Here is a 23,943-nt window from a genome sequence, read left to right on the forward strand (position 1 = left end):
CCTGGGTGTTAGTCTTAGCAGTGCACGGTGGTGGCGGGTGTTATGGTTGCTTAGCATACAAAAACTGGCTTAAATAACGTTTTTTCAGTGAATTTCACAGGTTTTTACCAGTGCATGCTGATTTCCCACCACTTACTAATATCATACCCCAATATCGCAACATTTTTGTCCAATTTACAAAGTTTCACCATAACACTCTGCCATTTCCAACCTTCTAGCATCATTTTTAACACTTCTATTCACTTTTTTTGTGTCAGTCGACATTCGCGAACGTCCGACGTCATTGCAGACCTTCCGGACAGTGTCACGTGGCCACGTGCAGCATGACGACGCAAAGGCCATCGGGTCCATGCTTCGCGGATAGTTTGGTACTGCATTTTCTAATGATCTAGGAACTTCCAAGCTCAAAATGTTCTCCTTACACAGCTCATACACCTAATCTTACTCATTATCCATTAACAATCTAGTACACAGCACATACTTAAGAATATTAGCAAAACTGCTATTAAACTTAAAATTAGCATCAGCTATTGCCATCCCCCCAGCACCACCAGCTGGAGGACCTACACAACAAAAAAAGTGCATTACATCCAAAGACAATGAATAAGACCGAGAGGATGAGATAGAGGAAGTGCCTACCTCTAGAACCAAGAGAGAATCATGGGTGTTGCAGTCTTTATACCACTGTTGGCAATGTACCAAAGGCTAAAGCTACCAAAGTGGAATGCACCGAGTGCAACACTCAGTGGTGGACTAATGGAACAGTACTCCTACGGGCCACCTCCATACAATGCCACACCCAATCCAACCACCGCAATACTCTCAGAAAGGCGGTTACTTTCTTAGCAAGTTGTAGGCTGTCTTCCTCCACCTCATCTTCCTCAACCAGTACTGTAACCACACAGCCGACTTATGTGGGACACAAAATCTCACCAGCTACCTTGCAAGCAATAAAAGAGGCTGTTGATCCATATCTTTTGAAGACAACAGTCCCCTGTATATACTGCAACACACCACTCTGCAGGGGGGAGCAATTAAAAAGTGCTTTTGAAGCTGTAATCAAGGAGCAGGAGAAACACTGCCTTAGACGCATGGCCTCCCACTGTAGGAAGGAAAAATCCAAGATGGCCACCATGGAAAGGGAAGGTGGGGCTCCGTACAGAATCACTCTTCCCTTTTCATGGCGGCCTGTAGAAGACAAAGAGAGAACGGCCTGCAGAAGGCGAAGAGAGAACCCTATGACCATATTACTAAAAGCACATTTTTTTCCCTTTCAAATCTATATAAATTTCGATAAAAACGACCACATAGCTGGTCCCTGATGAACATGGCCACTTTATCCCCCCCCCCATTGGTCGTCTCTCATGGTCATGGCCAGTAGCCATATTGTCCGGGTCATGACCTGGAAAATCTGACCACTGCCCATTGCCACATGCTATACCTCAGTCACTAAAGGTATATCACTATTTTTAGTACCTACATTATGACACTTTTCAAAAAATAAAACACTGACACATTTGCAAAACCATGCTTTCAGGTCCTTGCCAATGCTCCTTACACAAGTTTGCTGGAAATCCGCCCATGTTTTATTTTTCAAAAGTGTCAAAATGTATGTACATACAATATTCATATAACTTAGCCCCCACTTGACAAAATCCATTCAGACTTTGGACAAACATTCAAGGTTGAGCCTCTAATCTTTCAGAAAACATTTGTCCACATTCGTCAAACGGCAACAAAGTTATAAGCCATCTAAAAATGTTGAGACCCCCCTCTAATTTAGCCCCCTCTTGAGAAAATCCCACCAAACTTTGCAAACACAATTACATCTAGATCTAAAATCTTTTTGCAAACCTTTGTGCAGATCCTTCAAATGGCACCACATTTATACGCCTTTATAATATTTTGGGAACCCCTCTAATTTTGTTCCCACTTGACAAAACCGCACCACACTTTTCAAAACCATTCGGAATCAGGTCTAGAAAGAAATTTCAAAACTTCATGCAGTTTCATTGAGTGGCGCCAAAGTTATAAGCCATCCAAAAACTGCTTTTCACCAACCCTGTAATGCACAAATAAGCATAGATGCCCCCGAATATCTCAGATGTTTGTGAACATCACAGGACTGCCTGGGACATGACAGCAAACTTCAGAGATAAAAAACATCTGTTTTCTGGCTTCTTATGGCCATATCCCATCACAATCACCCATCACATCCCCAGAGATTGTTTCATTAGTTTGACAAGTGCAATGTTGTGTTTTTTAAAATATGTTTTACCGCGATATTTGTGGACATCGGCCGCTGTCCGTGAATCCAACATGGCAGGTGTTTCCAAAAATCTGAGCACCCAACGTTGTTTATTGGCCAATCAGCAAACGGGGAAGTGAATCCGCGGACTGAACCCTGATATCAAATTTTTTTGCCCTACTTTTTGTCATTAAAAAAAAAACAAAAAAAAAAACTACTGAATGCATTTACACCAAAAGCACGCTTTTGGGACCAAGCCGCCGCTCCTGCCGCAACTTTTTTCGAAGTCCGTCCATCGGTTTGGGCTGTAGGCGTGAGCAGGATTTTTTTCCATTGCGTCTATGGGAATAACCACACATTTGAGACCCCCCTATAACTTTGCCCCCCCCCCAAACAAAACCTCACCAAACTTCGCAAAATCGATCTGATGGCGCCATATACTCTTTGCAAAGTTACGTGAGGATTCGTTGAAATGATAAGCCTCCAAAAAAGTACACTTCCTACGGGTTGAGCAACCGCAGGCACTGTAATATATAAGAGTAAAGCTCACAACCTGTTATTAAGGTAAGCATACAAGGATACTTGAAGGAGATTAGTCCTCTTAATAGAGGAGTAAATGACGTGTAGCATAATGCCAGCACTTACCCAGTATAAACTAAGTGTGGCCACTATACAGTTAAGTGTGAGTAATGACAGAGGTGTCGTCTTGCTTGCTATAATCGAGGAGAAGGGGAAAAGAGTGAGGATATCAGTATGATGACCTAGTTCTGTCCATAAGTGCAGCTTGTCAAAGTTTACAGAGCCCAATAGAATAGATGAATACGGGTATATACGCGACACAAGGTTTCTTACCTTATTGGCTAATTCCCAGTAACTTAAATGAAATGGCACAATGGCTTAGAAATGTTTTTTCCATAAAGCTATGCGTATATAATTACCTCTGGAAACCAAGAGCATACAGGTGAGATTGTGACCTAATCCTCTGAGTCTACCCCCCCCATGGGTTTAGTCAGAATACGCGATTCTAAAAAAAATGTAAAATTAATGCACCCATGTTCATAGACTTACCCATTAGGTAAAGGTGTCCTGTATGGCATCACCCTGGTGACACGCGAGCATGTAGCCTGCATTCACCATATTGTTAACTCCAAATAGACAGGGCCGGTGATAGACATCATATGCGGGCACATGATATCACCGCCACGATCATTGTAATAAACAGATGGCACGGTTTAGTATATATTTAGTGCATATTTCATTGCAGTGAGTATGTAACTCTATACTGTAGCGCCTTCCCAATGGGGGCTAATGTTCAATTGAACATGGGGTGAGGGTGTGCAAGTTGAAAAAGAACCCTGTGCTCCTCTTACAGTGATGTGCAGTGAGTAGGCATACCATTGATGAGAACTGCAGAACAAGGAATCTGTTGCAATAGCATGTATGTGGACTGTCAAGCTATGGTGCAATCACAAGCTCCATAGGCATTAACAGTGTCAACCCAAGCCATTCAGAAATACTGTCAGATAATGGTATCAGTGTACAATCCAGAACATTATTATATTTGCATTTGTGAAACATTACCTTGAATTGGCACAAGCTCATACTTGAAAATACAGGTAAACTGACGTGAGGTGGGACCATCTGTGTATTATCAGTCACAACAAAGCCATCAGTGAGCAAGACATTACATTTGTGCATATCATCAGGTTGGGAAATGAACTGGGAATGTAAATCATGGTTGTTGGCAGTGTATTCATGCCATTTTTGCTAAAAGAACACTATCCCCAAACCTCTCCCGATCATTAGTTCCCATCCTGGCGTACCTTCCACAGGAAAAGGTACATGTTTTTCTAATTCCAGTCGACTCATACAACACTGCAATCCCATTTCTGTCCTACTTACTTTTGTTCCCTCCTTACTTTGTGATCACACATCTGCTTTGATAGTGTCCCACTTTAAGATCAGTGCGCCCACAATTAATGCAATCTACATGCTTATTTCACGATTCATCTCTACCATGGTTTCAACTTGTGTGCACCAACTGCATTTCCCTATAGTTCATCAACAGGATGCTCCCTATAGAAAACACTACATAACATATCCAAGTATATTTCCTCCCTATGGTTCATTAACAAAATGCTTCCACAGGAATTCATTCAATTTTTATAACATCAGACCAAACAACATTCTTCTGAAACGGTCAGACCGCTTTTTCTGCAGTAATCTATGCCAGTGCTTCACCAGAAATATAAATCCCTTTTCCTCTCACAGGCGGGGATCTTCAGTTGCAGAGATCAATGCGTCAAAGAAGTCAGCTGGTGAGTGAACGTGTGGCTGCTGGAAAACCTGTCCAAATAACCGCAGTGTGCCGCACGCCAGACTCCTAACCTTTGCCTGCTTTCCGACCATGAGACATTTAGTCCATCTGAATCTTAACTGCAATGAGGTCCCATCTGGTGGTGCCGATTGTGGTAAAATACTTCTAGTATTCCTGCCCGTGTTCAAAAAATAACTTTAAGGCAAAAATACAAAAAATACAAAATGAAACACCAGAACAGAACGTTGTTTTTTAAAGCTCACAGAGAGAGGGTTAATTCCGCTGCAGCGAACTCAGCATGGTTTCAAGTTACCATGTGAACCTCCTCTCTCTCTCCCTCCCTCTCCCCCCATTGGCAAGAGGCACATCTGTATACATTTAAAACCCATATAGTATTACAACAGGCCATTGACCCCAAGCTAAAATGTAACTCCAGCCAGGGTTTCACCTTACTTCCCACAACTGCTCCTAAGCTAATATAACACAATGGGCCTTCTTGGAGAGCATGTGTGAACAGCTAAATCCTAAAAAAAAGGATATTCTCAGTTTAAGTAGGCCAAGGGCTTATTTGGAAAGAACCTGTTTGCAGTGATCTGTAAAGAGAACCTATGTTAAACAACTTCCAAAGCCTTTCTTTTTAATACATATTACTAACAAAACCTAAAAAGAGAAGGAACACTCAAGAGGTTAAAAACAAATGTGAAAATCTGGCTCCCTGAACAGAAGATCTGCCTGCACACATTAACCAAAAAACGCTCTCCTATACACTCCACCACACTTATACCTTATGACTAACTTTCACTCCAGGCCATATTTAGCCATTAACGGACAGTCTTGACTCTGCCTACCTTGGATCTGCAAAAGGTGACCAGACTTGTACCTACAACCAGTTTCATGTTTGTTGTAATACGACTAATGTTCAAGCACCAGAACTTTAGTTACTCATGGTGCCTTGGCAAAAGCGTCACCCACACTATGTAACCCAGCTGACAGCTGAAATATCAGGCACTTGAATACGTAAGGTCATACCATGCTTCCCATTCTTTGCACATATGTCACACAAGCACTTGAAGTGGTTCCCTTGCAAATTAACACATTATAAACTATTTAACATATACATTTACAATTTAAGGATTTTGAGTAGGCAAATGTCATGCCCCACGTCTCCTACTGTAGCATTGCTAACAGTACCCTATAAGCAGAGAGCAACTATGCAATATCATTTACTTGGCCTGCAAGGGATTATTGTATTCGTCATTTATATAGCGCCCTTCACCCATTTGTATGGCCTCAATGCGCTCTGTAGTTGGAACGCCCTTGGGGTCCGAAGTACATGTGTGGGAGATTCGAAGAGTTCGTTTTTAAGAGGTGTGTGTGCACGCAATTTGCCAAGTTAAGACTTAGGTGGACTGACTAGGCTCCAGTAAGCAGCCTGGAGGTCAGGCACGTGGGCGGGTTATTTATTAGCCATTTGTAAAACGTACCGAACCCTCAGGCATTTGGGCACTGGTAACAACAAGCAACAATAGGCAGTGAGAACAAAGATAGGATGCATTGTGGTCTATGGGTCTTGTGCTAGTGCCGGAGACTCGATGTGTGCCCAGCTGGACTGTCATTTTTTGTAGGTTGTCGCTATATACTAACGGCAGAGGTGTTGAGGTACATCAGGCCAGTGTGGACGGCTATGCGAGCTGCTAGACCGGATTTGCATAGCCATAGCTGCATTCTATACTGCATGGATGGGTGACTGTGCCTGAGGCCTGTGTCCACGGAACATGGTGCAATGTACACATACCTTAAACTCAGATGGAGCTCATCTTCAATGTCATTTTCCTAGGTCCTACACAACTGGCTGGTCTCGCCAGTTGTGGTCTCCCAAGATTGAGAACCTGAGCAGTGGGAGAGGGGCCCGGAAGGACAGGGGAGTGATGTACGATAGGCTGGGGATGACGGGGTGGAAGAGGGCATGAATTTATCACAGTGAACCGCTGCCGTCATCCGTGGAGTTTTGGGTGGATGGATGTGCTGTCCGGTTTGGGCAGTGTTTAAGTGTGCATTTTTAGGTTCTTTCTGAATGCAAAGTGATTATCAATGTTGCGGATGTGCAGGGGCACCAGATCAACTGCACTTGGATGGAGATAGAGGATCCACCCAGTCTTGTGCAGTTGTAATGTGGGACAACTACGAGAGGTGCTGTGCCGGATCCGAGTGTCCTTGAGTGGTGGTAGGGAGTGATTTTGTCTTGGAGGAATTACGGATCGGCGTTGTGGATGGCACAGTGAGTGATGCGCATGGCACAGTGAGTGATGCGCATGGCTTTAAAAAAAAAGGTAGTGCTTTGACCAATAGGGAGCCAATGGAGGACTCTTAGTGTAGACTGATGTGTTCTATGGGTGGGTGGCTAATGAGCAGGCGGGCCACAATGTTTTGGATTCTTTGCAGTTCCCTTAGCTGAAATGCTGATGCACCGAGATAAAGGAAGTTTGCATAATCTAAGTGGGAGAGGATGATGGCAGAGAAACAGTGAGGATAGGTGAGGTATGGGAAGATACACTTGAGGATGCGTAGGTGGAAAAAACAGGTTATGGATACAGTGATGTGTTGGGAGAGGGATACATCTGTGTCCAGTGTGCATCCAAGATTTTACATAGAGGTGGAGGTTGCCGGAGGGAGTCAGGGGCCTAGGTAGCGAGGCCGGGGAATAGGTTGAGGAAGGAGTGCTGTTTTTCCACAGACTAGGATTTCTGTTTTCCCAGGAGTGAGGATGAGGTGGTTGGTCGTCATCCAGTACTCAATATCCAAGAGGTATGATGACAAATATGGACGGTTAGAACCTGGCGATTTTGTGGTTTAAGGGATTATCTGGGTATGGGTATGCAATATAATTTACTTGGCTTGCAAGGGATTATGGGTATGGACTATGCCTGCCACTACTCATACATATTATTAGAGCAATGGTTATTCAGACACTTACAATGCTTTTCAGACAATCTGCATCCTTTCTAAGTTTTCAGAGTTCCATTGGGCATAGACCTTAAATTATACGTACATCTCTGCTATACAAAAATTGTTTTACTGAGCACTTTTATAATCCTACGCAACAATATTAAGGTGAGGATGTTGCAAACATTCTTGTACGTACAGTAAAATAATTGTGCACATGCAAATTCATTACATTTTCTTAAACTGCCCACAATATGATAGTGAGGCTTTTAATAGGTTTCTCTTTAAACATGCTGCAGGTATGCAAATATCCCAGTGAGTCTTTTAGTGCTACAATCTTAACTTTTTTTATTAACACAGCCCAGCCAACTAGTACCGGAGTATAGCACATGGAGAGGTACATAGGGGTAGGTTAATGCCACAGGAGAACACTTCTTAGGGGGTGAAGAACAAACCAGCAACTTTCAAAAACCAAGTCCGACATTTTGGCAGCACACTGTAGTGAAGGAAATGTTTTGTTTGTTTGCTAAATGATAGGAAACTCTACTAACAGTCTAGCAGACTTCGCATTCTATTTCTTTCTATGACTATTTACTAAGCTTTTAAATACGAGCATGTGTACTGTGCCTCTAGCATCCCCATTCATCTGGGTTAACTGATAACAGTGAATTGCAGAATAGGTGTCCCTAGTTACAGAAGGCGGCGCCCCATCTGTTGTATCTCAGAAAAAGGAAAATATATATGATTTCTGTCAAAAGGGCTCCATATAAAACCTCAGCAAAGCTCCTGTTGAATTGTGTCTAGGGTGTGGTGAGGAAGGGGGTGCAAAACTATATGGTGTATTGTGTGCCCAGTAATTTCACTTCCTATGTCAGAGTTAAAAGCAGGGCTTTGATAACATTGTATCCCCTACTTGGAATTATATGATTTTCAAGGAGTAAAAAAGGTAATTTGCTTTGCCAATAGTGATACTTTATACTTATTAAAATATGTTCTTTAGCCTTAAAGTTGCACTTGAGATCTGCGGTAATATCATTAGACTTCTATCCTATAACACTTATCTGCTGGTCACTGATTAAACTGATGAAAATGTCAATGGAGCTTTGTGGGTAGAAGCATGGGGGTGGGCTCCTATATGTTCATGGTTTCCCATTTATTTGTTGGGCATATTTTCCTTTTTTTGGAAAGTAAAAATGGGTGGTGTGTAGGTCCGTTAGCTCTGAGGCTGCTTCTGATTAAGTGTCACAGCTCTGTTCACAGGAGAAAGTACTGTGGATGTTAAGAGAGGCACAGGAATTCTGATCATCACATTCTGTTGTGCAGTTATTCTGATGCAATTATGACCCTGACACAAACTATGAGAGGCATGTCCACCTGGCCCTTGAATTTCATCATTAAAGTAGCACAATAACTCCTATTGGCATGTTTCGGTCACATTCCTTTTAGTTTCCAGTATTCCATCTGCAAATAATGTATCATGTCTGCATGTTTTGCCAGCCACATTAGTTATAAGCAACATTTGATTTTTGTAATACACGTGTTTTTCACTAGCATAAAACACTGTTTGCATTGTGTCTGAGCATTGTTGACAAAATAGCCACAACTAAACCAGTTTATACTGAGCATACAATAATTTTTGTGCATAAATATTTTTCTCTGCACAGCAGTACATTTGCTAATACCGTGGCAAATCTTGAAGTCTTAAGACTGGTTGGTGAGCATATAAAATATGTTTTATTTTGTAGCCTATATTGTTGAAAAAAAAAGTGCTGTACAGTGCACATTTTTAACTGATTTGTAAATAATTGCAGTGGTTGTGAAGGGGAAATTCCCTTTGAAGCTCGCTTCAGATAAGAAAGCTCCCCAACTACGTATGTTCACAAAGTGGATTACATCGTTAGTCAGTTGCACACATGGAAAATAAATGTGCACAGGAAAGCCAACTATTTCCGAACTTGAGAAAAATCAGAGTGAACATTGGTGGGGACTAATTAGTATACAGAATATGCACCACCACACAAGTGACATCAGAGGCTGTGAAGCCCTTTTAGGAAATGGGAGTGTACCGGACATGTTTGGATGAATTCAATTAATTGGCAGTAGAACTTTCTCTTCTACCACACATAGTAGTAATGTGCATGCAACGGAACTGCAGTGGAGGGTGTGCTGCATTTGAAGAAACCAAGAGATGTTGACAAACCACTACCCACCTAATATCACTCCTTGATCATTCAAACCTATTTTGAAAAAATACACAAATACGCAAAGGCAGCGTGGATGGACTGACTGCTCGTAGTGGGTTTTTGCTTTTGTCATTTCAATTCCTGTAAGGTAGCTGATTTACGTCGCTGAAAAAATTTACTATAAGTACCAAAATGCAAAGTGATTTAAGTTTAAAAACTAGGTCTGGCTGAACAGCATTACACCAAAGTTGAGACATCGCAAGATCTCTTCAAACTCACCTACTAGTTCAAAGACGAAAAGACACTAGGAGCCTGTCCGATAACCCCTGCTTACAGTCCTTCTCTCCAAACAAGAACGTGGTTTGCTGTTTGTTAGACTTGAATAACGACCGAGCCCCAAGGAATGGAATAGTCTGCTTTATATTGCTGTTCTGCATTTCAGCTGAGCTGTATTGTATCGTGTTCGTGTCTTAGTTGGTGCTAGGACTACACTATTGTTGAACTTTTGATGCTTGTGGTATGCACCACCATTCTTTTGCAAATGAAGGAGTTGACTTGTGTATGGCTAGGGGCTAAAAACTTGAAAATGCACCCAGTTTAAATGTTTTACATACCTTAGTAGTGAAATTACCATCATGAAACCTGTGAGAATGTATTGTTGTACTTACCTGTGTGGATCTCTGTTACTTACCCTTCTTTGCAATGGTTAGCTGTACTTCGCACCAATCGCACCTCTTCCTGAGTCCAAGAATTGCTGTTCAGCCATATAATCATTGAGAGTTTAGTTAGACAAAGTGAAAAACTTGTTGGACCACTAAGTGGGCGTTACAATGGATTTCTAAACTGTGCTCTGGTAAACGGGTGTTTAGGAGGTCACCCTTGTTAGTAAAACAGGGAACACTTCTGGGAGGATAGCCAGACCAATTCATGGTAGCTTGGAGAGCAGTCAAGGCTAAATTACAGGAGGAGTGGGGGTGATCTGGGGTCTTTGATGAGCACACACAGACACCAAGAATTACCCTTAGACAGTAGCAAACAAAAATATATAATTTATGCCCAAGAATAAACAAGTGAATAATGAAAATCCACACACTTAGTAAAATATATACAGTCGCTGCGGCGAAGTGCAGAATCCCGCCAAAACCTGTAAGGAAAAAGGGCAGGCAAACTTTAAAACATTGATAATCTTCAGAGATCAATGATCCCAGGTCCAGCCCAACGATGAATGGAGCATTGTGCTCAATGTAAGATTCACATGTAAAAGCACCCACTCATGCGTACAGTCACAAAGTACAATATCTAAGGAGCTGGCAAAGTTAGAGACAGGAATCTGAAGCGTGAACAACAGGTTCTAAGAGTCAGGGGAGGATCGGCTGCGATGAACAAGGCCACTCCCAACTTTCAGAAGACTCTAGGAAGTAGGAGCTACCCAAGTCAAGGAGAGGACCACAAGGGATACTTTTTGCGTAAAATTACAATTGATTAATCAGGGGCCACCAGTAAATGGTTTCAGTACTCACCGTCCTGCCCTTAGCTCAGTCCGGGTCCAAACTTGGCAGGTCTGCAGGGGTTTGCCAGAGGTACGATTTCCTGCCTTGATTTGGCTTTAAGGCGCACAGGCAGATGCAGGTGCGGTTTACTCCAGGTATTGTATCTCTCATCTCGGTTGCAGGACAAAGAAAACACTGATGCAGCTGGTCTCAAGAAACTTGAAGAAATGGAGGAAAGTCGCACAGTGACACAGGGGCACCCAACTCACGCGATCTGATGCACGTTTCTCTCTCGCGCATCAAAGTAGCTCGGATGAAGAAATTTGGCAAAACTGTTTTGCAGGGCCAGCAAGGATTACGCAAAAGTTTGAGGCAAATCTCGACAGGACAACTTCTCCTGCACTTGTGCCGTAGTTCGAGCTGGACAGCCAAGGGACACTTCCGAACAGTCTCTTTTGCAGGGCAACCAGGAGACGTCGAAAGTGATTAGTCTCACTACTCCAGGGGTTGAAGCACCTTCCGAGGTCTTCAGAGATAGAGTCAGTGGTCGAAGTGGGCGGGAGCGGTGCTCCTCTACTTTTTTAAATTACCTCTTACAGCTCCTATACTTTTATTTTAAAAAGAAACCGTTCGGGAATGGTTTAGTTTTAAAATAAGCGTAGGAAGAAGTTGAAACTTGCACTTTCAGAGCACTGCATTGAACGTTCCAAACAGCAGTTGCAAGTGTCTGGTTGTGCGTAGGAGGTGGTGTGGTGATGGGGTTTGTGGGGAGTGGGGCAGGCCAGCAGGGAACATAGTTCTACTACTTCTTTTGGTACACTTCGACCACTGGATAGAGTGCAAAGCAGGGTTCCACCGGTACAACAGAGGCTCAGGGTGCCAACCTTCTTCTGCATAGTTCTGGATAGTCCTGGAGTCTGCTCGGTTCTTCTGGATACTTTACGTCATCTACAGGTTGATTCAGACATGGGGCTGATCTGCAGGTCTGCATTCAGGACCCCTCCCCATAGCCACAAGGCCAGTGAGTGCTCGCACCCAGCCGCCCAATGAGGAGCTCTGCCCCATTGCACACCAGCAGTGATCCAATCAGGGACCACTGCGGCTCTCATGCCCTTGTGTACACTAAACATCCTGGTACCAGTAGTGTGGTTTGGGACCAGACAGTCTCAGCCCACTTCATGGGTATCTACACATGTGGCCTGCAGTAGCCCACAAATGCAGTGGCTTTCGCAGGCAACTGCATGCCCAAATAAGGAATTCCCAGGTCACAAAGACCAGGGGAAAGGCCAACTTACAAAGTGGCAAAAGGAGTTGACAAAAGGCCTTGTGGCACGGCCATGACGGACACTAGCCACAGTCATGAGCCAAAAGCGTCAAGTGCAGCATGGCTCGGTAAAAACGTAAACAAATACATGAAAACGCTTCTGCTGCCACCAGCCCACTCATAGGCACATTGTCCAGTTACCCAAAAATCCTTAATGGATGACTACTGCCCGAAAACACAAGGACCCAATTGCACTATACAGTAATGTACTTTGCACAGTGAAATACAGTTGCCAAAAGTGGCAACAAAGTAAAAAAAAAGACTAATAGAAACAATGTTTCTCAGTACGGACAGCCAGAAATGACGGTCAGTTTCCCCGTAATGATGAGCGAAAGCCCAGTGGAGTGAAGCTGAAGGCTGTGCTCCAATGGCAAAAGCCAGGTCAGGATGCTGCAACAAAAGCAAAATGTTTGGGCGGGTACACAAATTGTAAAATTAGTAGTAAGAGAAATGTGCCCCAACCGGGGGCTTCTCAGAACCCCTCACCATAGTAGGTTCTGAAAATCCCCCTTTACAGTATGATTTTAGGAAGTTAACTTTTGTGGTGCCCAGGCAGACAATGCAAATCAGGTTGGTGTGGCTGTAAACAAAAAAAACAAAAACAAAAATGAAGGATATGGATAGAGAAGAGTACAAACTAAAGAACCGACTTGTGGTTGAAAAAGGAAAAGAAAAAATTATATTTATATATACCTATATCAAAGAAAGAACTTTGTTAAAGGGACGTTATGGTTTCAAGTAAAATAAAAAAGCACAGAAATTCGCCAGTTATGGTAAGCTAAACAACCATAACTCGCGCCACCACCGTGCACTGCTAAGACAAACACCCAAGACATTAAAGATGACATAACAAATGTCATTGATGACATCACATGTGAAATACATTTTGATGAAAAGTCCCTACAAGGAGTTGTAACAAGATGTCAGGATATTGTTGGTAACAAGATGTCAGGGGCGATCGGGAGACCCATCATGAACTACTTAATCTATTAAAGAATGTACTCATCTAATATCATTGTATTGGAGTGTTGTCGTCAATACAGAAACCTAATCATAATTAAACATAGGCAATGACTGCAGCATGAACCATAGAAGTACACTATTTATAATCTTGTCATTTTGGATTGTACAATAATGAAGGCTACCATATCACAGTTTTGAGTAAAGTTAAACATGTAATAACTAGCTAACAATTCAAGACTTACAGCACTTGTGCTGGTACAAACAGTACATATGAAGAACCACAATGCATACAAATCAGAGGCACATACAGGGAAACTAAAGAAAGAAAGAAACTGCATCATCAAAAAATGTTAATGACATTAAAGTTTATCTTCATGTATACAAATGAATTGTGTGTTTGAGGCCTGCTCATTTCCCCCCATGTATGTGCACCATGAGCTGAGACTAGACCCTAAGGAAAGTACTTAAACATATGACAAGGTTAACATCTAGATATATAGCACCTTTAATTTTTTTATTCTGACTGCCAGTGAACAAAACCACCTGGCCTATATATGTCAAACATAAACAAGTGGCCCAGATATGTGATTTCATCAGTGATATTTGTTATGTCATCTTTGATGTCCTGGGTGTTAGTCTTAGCAGTGCAAGGTGGTGGCGCGAGTTATGGTTGTTTAGCTTACCATAACTGGAGAATTTCTGTGGTTTTTCGATTTTACTTGAAACCATAAGGTCCCTTTAACTAAGTTTCTTATTTGAATTTCATAGGTTTTTATTAGTCCAACTTAACCATAACGTCCCATTAACAAAGTTTTTTCAGTGAATTTCATAGGTTTTTACCAGTGCATGCTATTTTCCTACAACTTACTAATATCATACTTACCCAGTATAGCAATGTTTGTGTCCAATTTACAAAGTGTCACCTTAAAACTCTGCCATTTCCCACCTTCTGGAATCATTTTTAACACTTCCATACACTTTTTGCAACTATTCCAACTAGTTTTGCATCCGTAGACGTCTACGAACATCTAACAGCATGATGACGTGTCCGAGAACCCATCTGCACTTCACGATAAGATCTCCGCTTCGCGGACAGTTCAGAACTGCATTTTCTACTGATCTAGGAACTTTCAACTTCAAAATTTCCCTTGCACCGCTCCAACACCTATTCCTACTCATTATCCATTAACAATCTAGTACACAGTACATATTTTTAGCAAAACTGCTATTTATCTTAAAATGGCATCAGCTAATGCAATCCCTCCTCCCCAAGAGCCACCACCACTGCTGTAATCAAGGAGCATGAGAAACATTGCTCCCTACCTTAGAAATAACACATGTGCAACATTTTCCCTTGTCCACCTACCCCTCCATATTAGCGTTTGGTTCCTCTTCCCTCATTTCCCTCCCCACCTTTCGTTCTCAGCTCTCCTGCCAAAAAAATACATCTAAAAACAACAAAAAGACACATTCCTTTAGGAACCACCATTCAGTTAAAAAATAGAACTAAAAAAAAAAAAAAATGTATAGACTCCATCTACTTTATATATCCAGTAAAGTACACAGACTCAAGATTTTCCAGCATTTCCATTTGCAGTTTGTGTTATGCTAATGGGAATAGTGTGGCGCTCATATTCCGTTACAGGTATTGGAACGGTGGATACCCGCCCAGCAGCCCAAGTTATCAGCTCAAGTGAAGCGAGGGTGGATAACAGGGTCTCTGGACCATTATCCCCCCATTCCAGCCCCTGAAAGTTCCCAAAGCGGGAACCCGGGGTGCTAAAAAAGAGGATTTTTCATTCTACAAAGGGACGTCTGTGTAGGAAGGAAAATCTTTTTCCAGGATGGCCACCATGGAAAGGTAAGGGGAGGGATCCATACAGGGCCCCTCTTCGCTTTCCATGGCAGCATGCAGAAGGCAAAAAGAGAACCCTATAACAAGCACATTTTTCTTCCCTTTCAGATCTATCCTAATTTTGAATAACTTTACCACAAAGCCAGTCCCAGGTGGACATGGCCACTTAAATCCTATGTGTTGTCCCTTGTGGTCATGGCCAGTAGCCAGATTTTCTGGATCATGACCTTATTCCATGACCCAAACAATCTGGCCACTGCCCATGGCCACAGGCTACCCCTCAGTCACTAAAAGGTATACTGCTATTTTTTGTAGCTACATTATGACACTTGTCAAATAATAAAACACTGGCACATTTGCAAAACATGCTTGTAGGTCTTTGCCAATGCTCCTTATGCAAGTTTGCTGGAAATCCATCCATGTTTTATTTTTTCAAAAGTGTCAAATGTATGCACATACAATCGTCATATAACCTAGCCCCCACTTGACAAAATCCATTCAGACTTTACGAAAACATCTATATCTAGATCTATCGTTTTGCAAACCTTTGTGTAGATTTGTCAAATGACACCACATTTATAAGCCTTTACAATATTTTGGGACCCCCCCTCTAATCTTGCCCCCTCATGACAGAATCCCACCAAACTTTGCATACTCACTCAGAATCAGGTCAGAAATATACATGCAAAATTTAGTTCCATTAAGTGGCGCCAAAGTTATAAGCCATCCAAAAACTGCATTTCACCAACCCTATAATGCTGAGGTGTCCGTGAACTTTCACAGGACTGTGAAAGAACATCCGAACTGTTCGCGGACTTTCGCTACAAAAAACACCCTTTTTTTGCTTCTTGCAGCCATATCCCATCCTCATCACCCCTCACCTCCCCAGAGATTATTAAGATTGACAAGTACAAAGTTGTGTTTTTTAATATATATGTTTTTACTGTGATGTCCGCGGACATCAGCCGCTGTCCGCAAATCCAAGATGACTGGCGTTCCCAAAAATCTGACGCACTTCACACTCTTCACCATCCAATCAGCGAACACGTTGCATGTCCGCGGACATGACGCAAGCCGATTAACCAATCGGTGTCCTGTCGGCGGAGCGAACAGGGAAGTGTGTCCACACCTCGGACATAGATATGACAAATTTTTTGTGACCTACTTTTTGGTCATTTTTTTTTAAAGTACTGGATGGATTTTCACCAGATGCACAAAAGCACGCTTTTGGGACCAAGCCGCTGCTCCTGGCGCAAATTTCGTGAAAATCCGTCCAGCGGTTTGGGCTGTAGGCGTGAGCAAAGTTTTTTCCCCATTCAGTCTACGGGGAAAAAAAAGACATTTTGGGACCCCCCCTATAACTTTGCCCCCCCTGGACCAAACCTCACCAAACTTTGCAAAAAAAAATATGAGTGGGCCATATACTTATTTTTGCAAAGTTTGGTGTGGATTCGTCCAGGGGGAGCGAAGTTATAAGCCATCCAAAAAGTGCTCTTCCTATGGGATTAGCAATTTAACCATAACTACACGGCCACTCCCATGGGCCGTGTAATACATATATATAAATATATCAAAAAGGGGCAGTGAAATGTAGAATATAAATGGCAGAATTGAGAATGTGCTCCAGTTGACATAAGTAAAATGACCTGGCCAACGGACTAGATGTTATAAGAGAATACAAATTACAGATGCTGGAGGCTTTGTGACCTCCCAATACACTGATTGAAAGGGAAGTGTATGTGGATACTTCAGGTAATAGATTTGTTAGTACAAGATGTTCCCCCCGCTATCTAGTGGAAAAAGGAGTGGGGGGGGGGGTTATTCTAGCGTGGACTGGGCTGTCAGTTATGGGTAAAGAATGGTTTTGCATCCGAGACCTGAAGGGCACATCAGGCAGGGAGGCAAACATTACAATGTGCATCATGCGCCACCCAACAGAACAAATTGCTATCTGAGGGCATAAGCACCTTCACAGTGAAGAGGCTGACAATTATGACATCAATCTCCCTGACTAACCATGAATCTGGCCTCATCTACCCAACCAAAAACGTAACACAGTGGACAACACAGTATACAGCTTCCCATTCTCACATGCTACTGATGTCCTCATCAAGGATCTCAGACGGGGAAAGGTTAAAGTGATCCCCACCCAACTGCCACTGTTGTAACCCACTCTGACATGCCCATCACTATATTTGTCTCACAAAAGCTCACTACGGACAGGCCAAGTACCTAAAAACATTGAACACTTGAAGTCCCCATCAGTCACTAAGAGCACAACAATGACTGCCCAGTTACAGATCTGCAGTGTAACTCTGGGATCTTGGAGAACATAGTAATTGCCCAACTTCAGACACAAACATAGTAGACACTTACCAATCAAGATTTTCCACCGCCATGCAACAAACCAGAGCAAAGCTCATTCAGCATACTGAACCGATCTTTGATATAATCAACCCATCGATCCTTCTATACCAACTGCAACACATGGCCAACATCTTGACTCCCACACTGAGGTCTAAGCCCTTATCTGACTAAAAACAAAACTGTATAACTAGGACACCAACTATTTAAAACAAATCCCATAGTGTGTTGTCTCACCCCCACTTTTCAACATTTACAACAAACCTCTCATAGACCTACTCCGCAAAAGACTGCTACACTATTACTCCCACTGCTCACTAATGACACAAATCTAACTATGGGCCAGGGGCCAACAAAGCCAATTCACAATCACGGGAAACATACTCTAAGCTAAAGTGTTATGGATGTGAAAAAAGTTCTAGCCCATCTCCCCTACTCAAAAATGCATTGCTATGCATCCCACCACTCTCAAATTCCTTGGAGAAAAAAAAAAAAACCACTATAAAAACCGAGGTGCCCAACCAAGGCATGATCCGAGATTCAGACCTCTGCACAAGTTCACAGGTTTGCAATCATCATCATCATCATCCTTTCAAATACAATTACTCAAAAATCGACTATACAGATCAACGGAAAGCCACCCAACTGGCACTTGCACACTCAGGGCTGCACAACCAGAAGGCCCTGTATGTTCTTCTCCCATCTATCAACACTAAAGAGTGATGGATAGAAAATCTTGTAATTCATCAAAATCCCTGCCAATCACTGTGGGCAGTTTTCCATTAAATGGTTTCTCATACTGCTATAACATTGGAGAAGGAGAAAAAAACATTTGAAAATACAGCTTGGCTCCACCCAAGAGGAAGTGCAGCCCAAAGTCCTGGTTACATCTCTTCTGCATGAAAACACTAGCAAACCCAAACATGTTGGGTGCCACCAGCAAGGTGCAGGTTGGTTCCCTGCACAACAAACTTGGAAACATTTCTGGGCATAGCCATCATACTTGGGATGACTTTGCAACACTAGCAAATCAAAACACTACAAAAGGACCAGAAAGCTGCGAGTGGAACCATTGTTGGCTTACGTAAAGACCAAGTCACCCACCAACTTAAAATCATACATTGGCTTCCTATGCAGGCCAGCATCTCTTTCAAGGGTCTCTGTCTTGCACACAAATGGCTAAAAGACGGTGCCATACTACCTACTAAAGCGCTCATAGAATCGCCCAATAAAGTGCTATGCTACACACACGCCAATCGCCTACGAATCCTAAAAACTGTATGCAAGACCCGAGTGGAGAGAGGAATAACCTGCCAGAAAGCAGAAGACTAGTTATTAACCTCATTTCTTTGTATCTTATTTGGTGAGTTACAATGTGCCTAGGGCATAGTAGCCGAGACACTAGGGAGGAAAACTGCTGTAATTCACCAGAGCAATTAAGCTACAAAGTGATCACTCAACTAATAAACACAAATATGCACATACAGACTCCCTCCGCCCTCCACGCCACCTCTGTCTGTACCACATGTGCCGCTCCGCTAGGATGCGTAGGTAGACCAGTAAAAGGACCAATCGTCTTTTTTCCCCCACCGGCCTGGGTGGAGTGGGATTACTCAATGTAATGGCACTTTGCCCGGTATTTACACTTATACTTCGCTTCTCTGTGGATGGTACTCATAACATAATGATCATGGTTTCTTTACACCATATTATTTTGGGAGACATTAAGAAGCGAGAAAGAATAAATGGTAGTTACAAAGAGACAGGGAAACATACAACTGATTAAATGCTCAAAAAATAAAGCCACGGAATGAAGTGTTTTTACATATACAATCAGGGTGCAAGGTCATGGTACATAACAGTGACCCATAACATAATGGTGGCGAGATTATACACAGTATTTTCAAGGAATTGAATAAAATTGTCTATCATCCGGCCCTCAGCTTCTTAATGGCGTGTATGTTAACACATTGCACAACAGTTGCTATGCTGCAGAAATCCATCATCAACCGTTAACGGTAAGACCTGCCAGGTTCGCTATACGTAGAAAGAACATTATTTCACTCTCTAAACATTTTTCAAAAACGTTGTAAAGAATACTGTTATACAAGATATAACTACACAAGCGCAGTCGAATGCACCACATACATTTCAACACTAACCTAAAAATGCCAATAAATATTATCTGATACAAAAGTTTATGTTATAATTGTCGTGAGATACAAAGTGCCATATTTCCATATTAGGGCCTTAGATGGCTGCGTTAATAGCTATAAACCAATAGCTTATTCAAAGTATGTGCTAAATGCTGAAAGTAATGTGTTGGCGCCTACATTACGCAGTAGTGAGCTACAAGGAATATGCAGGCCTAGTAGGGGTGGAAGGTTACATTATGCATTGTGCATAGACAGGAAGGGTGGAGGCCCCAGTTTAGTAGCTAATAGAGACTTGGAGTGTTTGGAGCATTATGGCACCTATATAGCGCTTAGATAGCCAATCTTTGAAGCGCTATAGACACTAAGGTAGCAGAGTGCAAGCCTGGTAAAGCTTGCTCACTAGGGGTTAATTGATTTCAGCTTCTTAGAATATGCTGTCTTTGCAACCGTGGCACTGCCGTGCGTGGTAAAAAATCTTATTTCGCATGAGAAGGCCTGGTACGGCCTTGCACACACACTGATAAGACATTCCTGTGCTTTCGCAGAGGGGCTCCAAGTAGAGTGGGGCAGAGAAGGGAGCATGTTGGAAATGTACGGAGCTGGGTTTTTTCCATAAATAAACTTGTTGTCTTATGATAGAATGTGCAGGGATAGTGCATCACGTTGACTGACAGCACGAGGTTACAAAAATGCATGCCCACATGACCCAGGTAGGAGATAGGAGATCCATCCACGGACCGGCTTCGAGCAAGAGTGAGGTCCCGGAACATGATGAGGCTCTTTGCGGCACCTTGCAGCGCTGTTATCTGTGAGCGGGGCTGGCAGCAGTTAGCTTCGATGACCCGGGTCTCCTAGCCCTAATTAATGATACCATCTCAAGGGACGCAAGACTGTGCTTCTCTAAGTTTTGTGATTTGTCTAGCTATTATTATTGTTTCCCAAGTTCCATTGCTAAATGTACTGTTATGTAGCTATATGTCTAATAAATGCTACATTTCTACTGAAGGTGTCATTTCACTAGCATGAGTTCACTGTTTGGCACGAGCGGACCTGTAATTTGGTGATTTATGCTAATAAGGGCTGGTCCCGAGGAAGAAACACCCCTTTTCAAGACATTCATCTTAAACTACTCATTCTTGAAAAGGCACATAACAGCAAAACAGTGGTCCACAGTCAAGTTACCACTGACACCACAGTGACTAGGCAATTTCATACATGTTATTTGATAATTAAAGAGATTACTAACAAATACAAATATGCATTTGTTGACTCTGAATAAAACAAAAATGGATTAAGAGGGGGTTTGCTTCTCCAACCAGCATGAGTCAACATCGTGACCTACTAGAATAGTATGCACAAGTTTACTTAAAAACACAGGGAGGGGGCGAGCATGAGTCAACATCGTGACCTACTAGAATAGTATGCACAAGTTTACTTAAAAACACAAGGAGGGGGGGGGGCACTTCCTCCGGCCATAACTATTGTTGCAAAGTGTTTTGAATAATGAGGCGGGTCCGCGGCTGCTGCCAAAATTGATGGCAGACACAGGCGGTTCAGAGAGGAGCTGAGCAGAAAGTGGAGGGTGGAAGAGATAGACTGGATGTCTTGAAATGATTCATTAACACAAAGCAAGTAAAGGTCCACAGCGCACATACAAAGAAGCAACATGTATACCCACGCTCTTATCGATGTCCAGTTTGAGCCTCTTTTGCGAGATGCTCTTCTGGATTCGCTTGCTGAAGGAAGCGTTGCCTGCAGGCCGAACACACCGTTCCCCATCGTTGATCAGGCAGCAGCTTTGGCCAAAAAAAGGGGCGGTGGCAGGTGGCGGCGGTCCGTCTCTGCTGTCCTCCTCAGTGCTGAAGCCATTCATTTTGGAGCACTTCTAAGGCCACGCTCACAAGTTCAGTACTCTTCTGATCGAAAAGGGCAAACTAGGGATGTGTCTGCAACAGCCGTCGTACTACCATTGGCCACTCCACAGCCAACAGGAGCACACCTCAACGGCAGCAAAATAGTTAAATGTGATTCTTCACTTAAGTGTAATGCCTTCTTTCACGTTTTTTAGCTAATATTGACAACGGAAACTCACTAGAAACGCCACGTTATTGAATTTAGTTTCTTTTTTCAACAGCTCGTTAATAAAAATCTGATGTTGCCTGTGTATTCGCCAACTGCTTATTCGCAACGTCAAAACATTGGGGTAAAAGTTTACGTAAAACCAATCTGAAAAAACGTAAAAGTGCTTATTTTTGTTTTCTTTATAAATTCTTTTACTGTATGAAAAATAATAAAATCGCTTTAAAATAGAAAAGTGCCCGTTTTAAGCCCATGGCGAGGGAGAGGGAGCAGTGCAAATAACACAGACAGGGGCGGGGTACCTTTGCAGTGGATTATTTTCTAGTGAGGAAGAGGCAATCGCGAGTTATAAGCACTTGGTGCAGCACCAGCGGAAGAAACGCGAATTCTGGTCGGTGGGACGCAATCTGTTTTGTGTTATGATTCTTGGAGATACCCTACAAAATGGACCAATTGAAAGTCTACGCTGGGGCAAAAATAAACAAACACTGCAAGAAAAAAGGAAACTGCTCTTGGGGTATGGCCAGGGAAAATTATAAATACAATTATTGTGCTCGGGAGCCGAACAATAGTGCTAGCGATCGGGGCAATTAGTCATCCGCCCAGGATTTAAGGGGAGCATGGTTTTTTTTCGTTTTAGCAAGAACACACCAATCTTTTGGGGGTAGGCGCTTCAAAATGCGAATGCCGGGTTTGAAAAGGGCAGCGCTCGCCTCAAAAGGGCAAGAAGCCGCACCCCGCATGAGAATCACCCGCAAATCGCTGAGCGCAGTAGTGCTCTAGAAGTGGCGCAGACTCGGTAGCACCTAGGTGTGATAATGAATTAATCTACAAGGGAGTAAAGATGTTAAACCCCGAAAATGATAATATGTATTGTAACTGCCTCCAGAGCTTTGCAACTCTCAAAAGATGAAGCAACCAGATTTAACTCACTGCCAATAGAGTAATTAATATAAAAAAAGGTATTTCTGCAGCGTTCAACACAGACGCCCATATAAACTGACAGCCCGCATCCTTTGACCACCAACCCGCCGTCTGAGAACGGTAGTGACTAGTTCCCATTAAAGGAACGGACCCAGCAACGCGTCTTCATCACATGACTTCCACTTTATGTTCATGTAACGTAGGTATCTCGTGATCTAACGACTCCAATTGTAAAGCATATAGGCAGCACAATGCCTTCGCAGACTTCTAATAAGCTCAGTGGATCTGGTATGACTCGGAATGATTGACTGCAAGCAGGAAGCCAAGAACCAGGATAATCATCTCGCGCTTGGGAGCTAATTCAGCACGTGCATAAACATAGGGGCTAGAGTGGCCAACTCTTTGATAGTCTTTCGAGGGACACTTGCCCACAAGGCGGTGATGACATCACGCCATTCACATTTGACCCGCCCCTTTTTTAATGTACATTTTTTAATGGCTTTTAAGTCTTAGCCTAATTGAAATTAAATGGTTTGTCTTTGGGAAGTGATGCTCACGTTTTTTAACTGCAAACATGACCATCACGACCTCAACAACAAAGCATTAGCATTTCAAATTAAACCAGGTGTCAGAGCGTTACAGCTCGACCTACCTGCAGGCTCAAAAGGAGCCATGGCTGCAGAGCCGCTTGGAGAAAGAAAGCAGCAGGCGGCAGTGCCGTGCTGTGTACATGGCCATTTCAGTTTGCAGAGTGGCTGTGCTGGAGGCAGGTTGTCCCGAAGAAAGTCGCAACAACCTGCGTCCCGCACAGCCATCTGCAAACTGCAGGACAGAGTCCCTAATTGAGGGACAATCCCGCAAAATCCGGGACAGTTGGCCCCCCTAGTAGGGGCGTCCGTTTGCCCTCTGACTGAGACGGGCACACAACGCTCTCTGAATATTCAAAGTGGACCACTTTGTTAGGAATTATGGCAAATCTACTTTGGGGAGACAGTGTGTGCCTCGCACTCTCTCACTATTTGTGTCCCTACCTATTTGTGCTCCCCTTCCCTCTGCCAAACTCTTAATCTCCGTCATTTTTTCTTACCCCGACTCAG

At 42.9% G+C, this 23,943-nt stretch overlaps 1 protein-coding gene across 1 annotated transcript in view; it reads right to left on the minus strand.

Annotated features, from left to right (window-relative positions):
- The window catches only part of SAP30L (SAP30 like), a 107,661-nt gene extending 84,668 nt beyond the window's left edge, over positions 1-22,993 (minus strand). Inside the window, exon 1 of the mRNA XM_069653977.1 lies at positions 21,522-22,993. Coding sequence (XP_069510078.1) covers positions 21,522-21,716 — 195 coding nt within the window. The 5' untranslated portion in view covers positions 21,717-22,993. The remainder of the gene's footprint in view (positions 1-21,521) is intronic.
- Between the last annotated feature and the right edge of the window lie 950 nt (positions 22,994-23,943).

This window comes from Ambystoma mexicanum, chromosome 3q, assembly GCF_040938575.1.
Source record: "Ambystoma mexicanum isolate Mex_15411 chromosome 3q, UKY_AmexF1_1, whole genome shotgun sequence".
NCBI lineage: Eukaryota > Metazoa > Chordata > Amphibia > Caudata > Ambystomatidae > Ambystoma > Ambystoma mexicanum.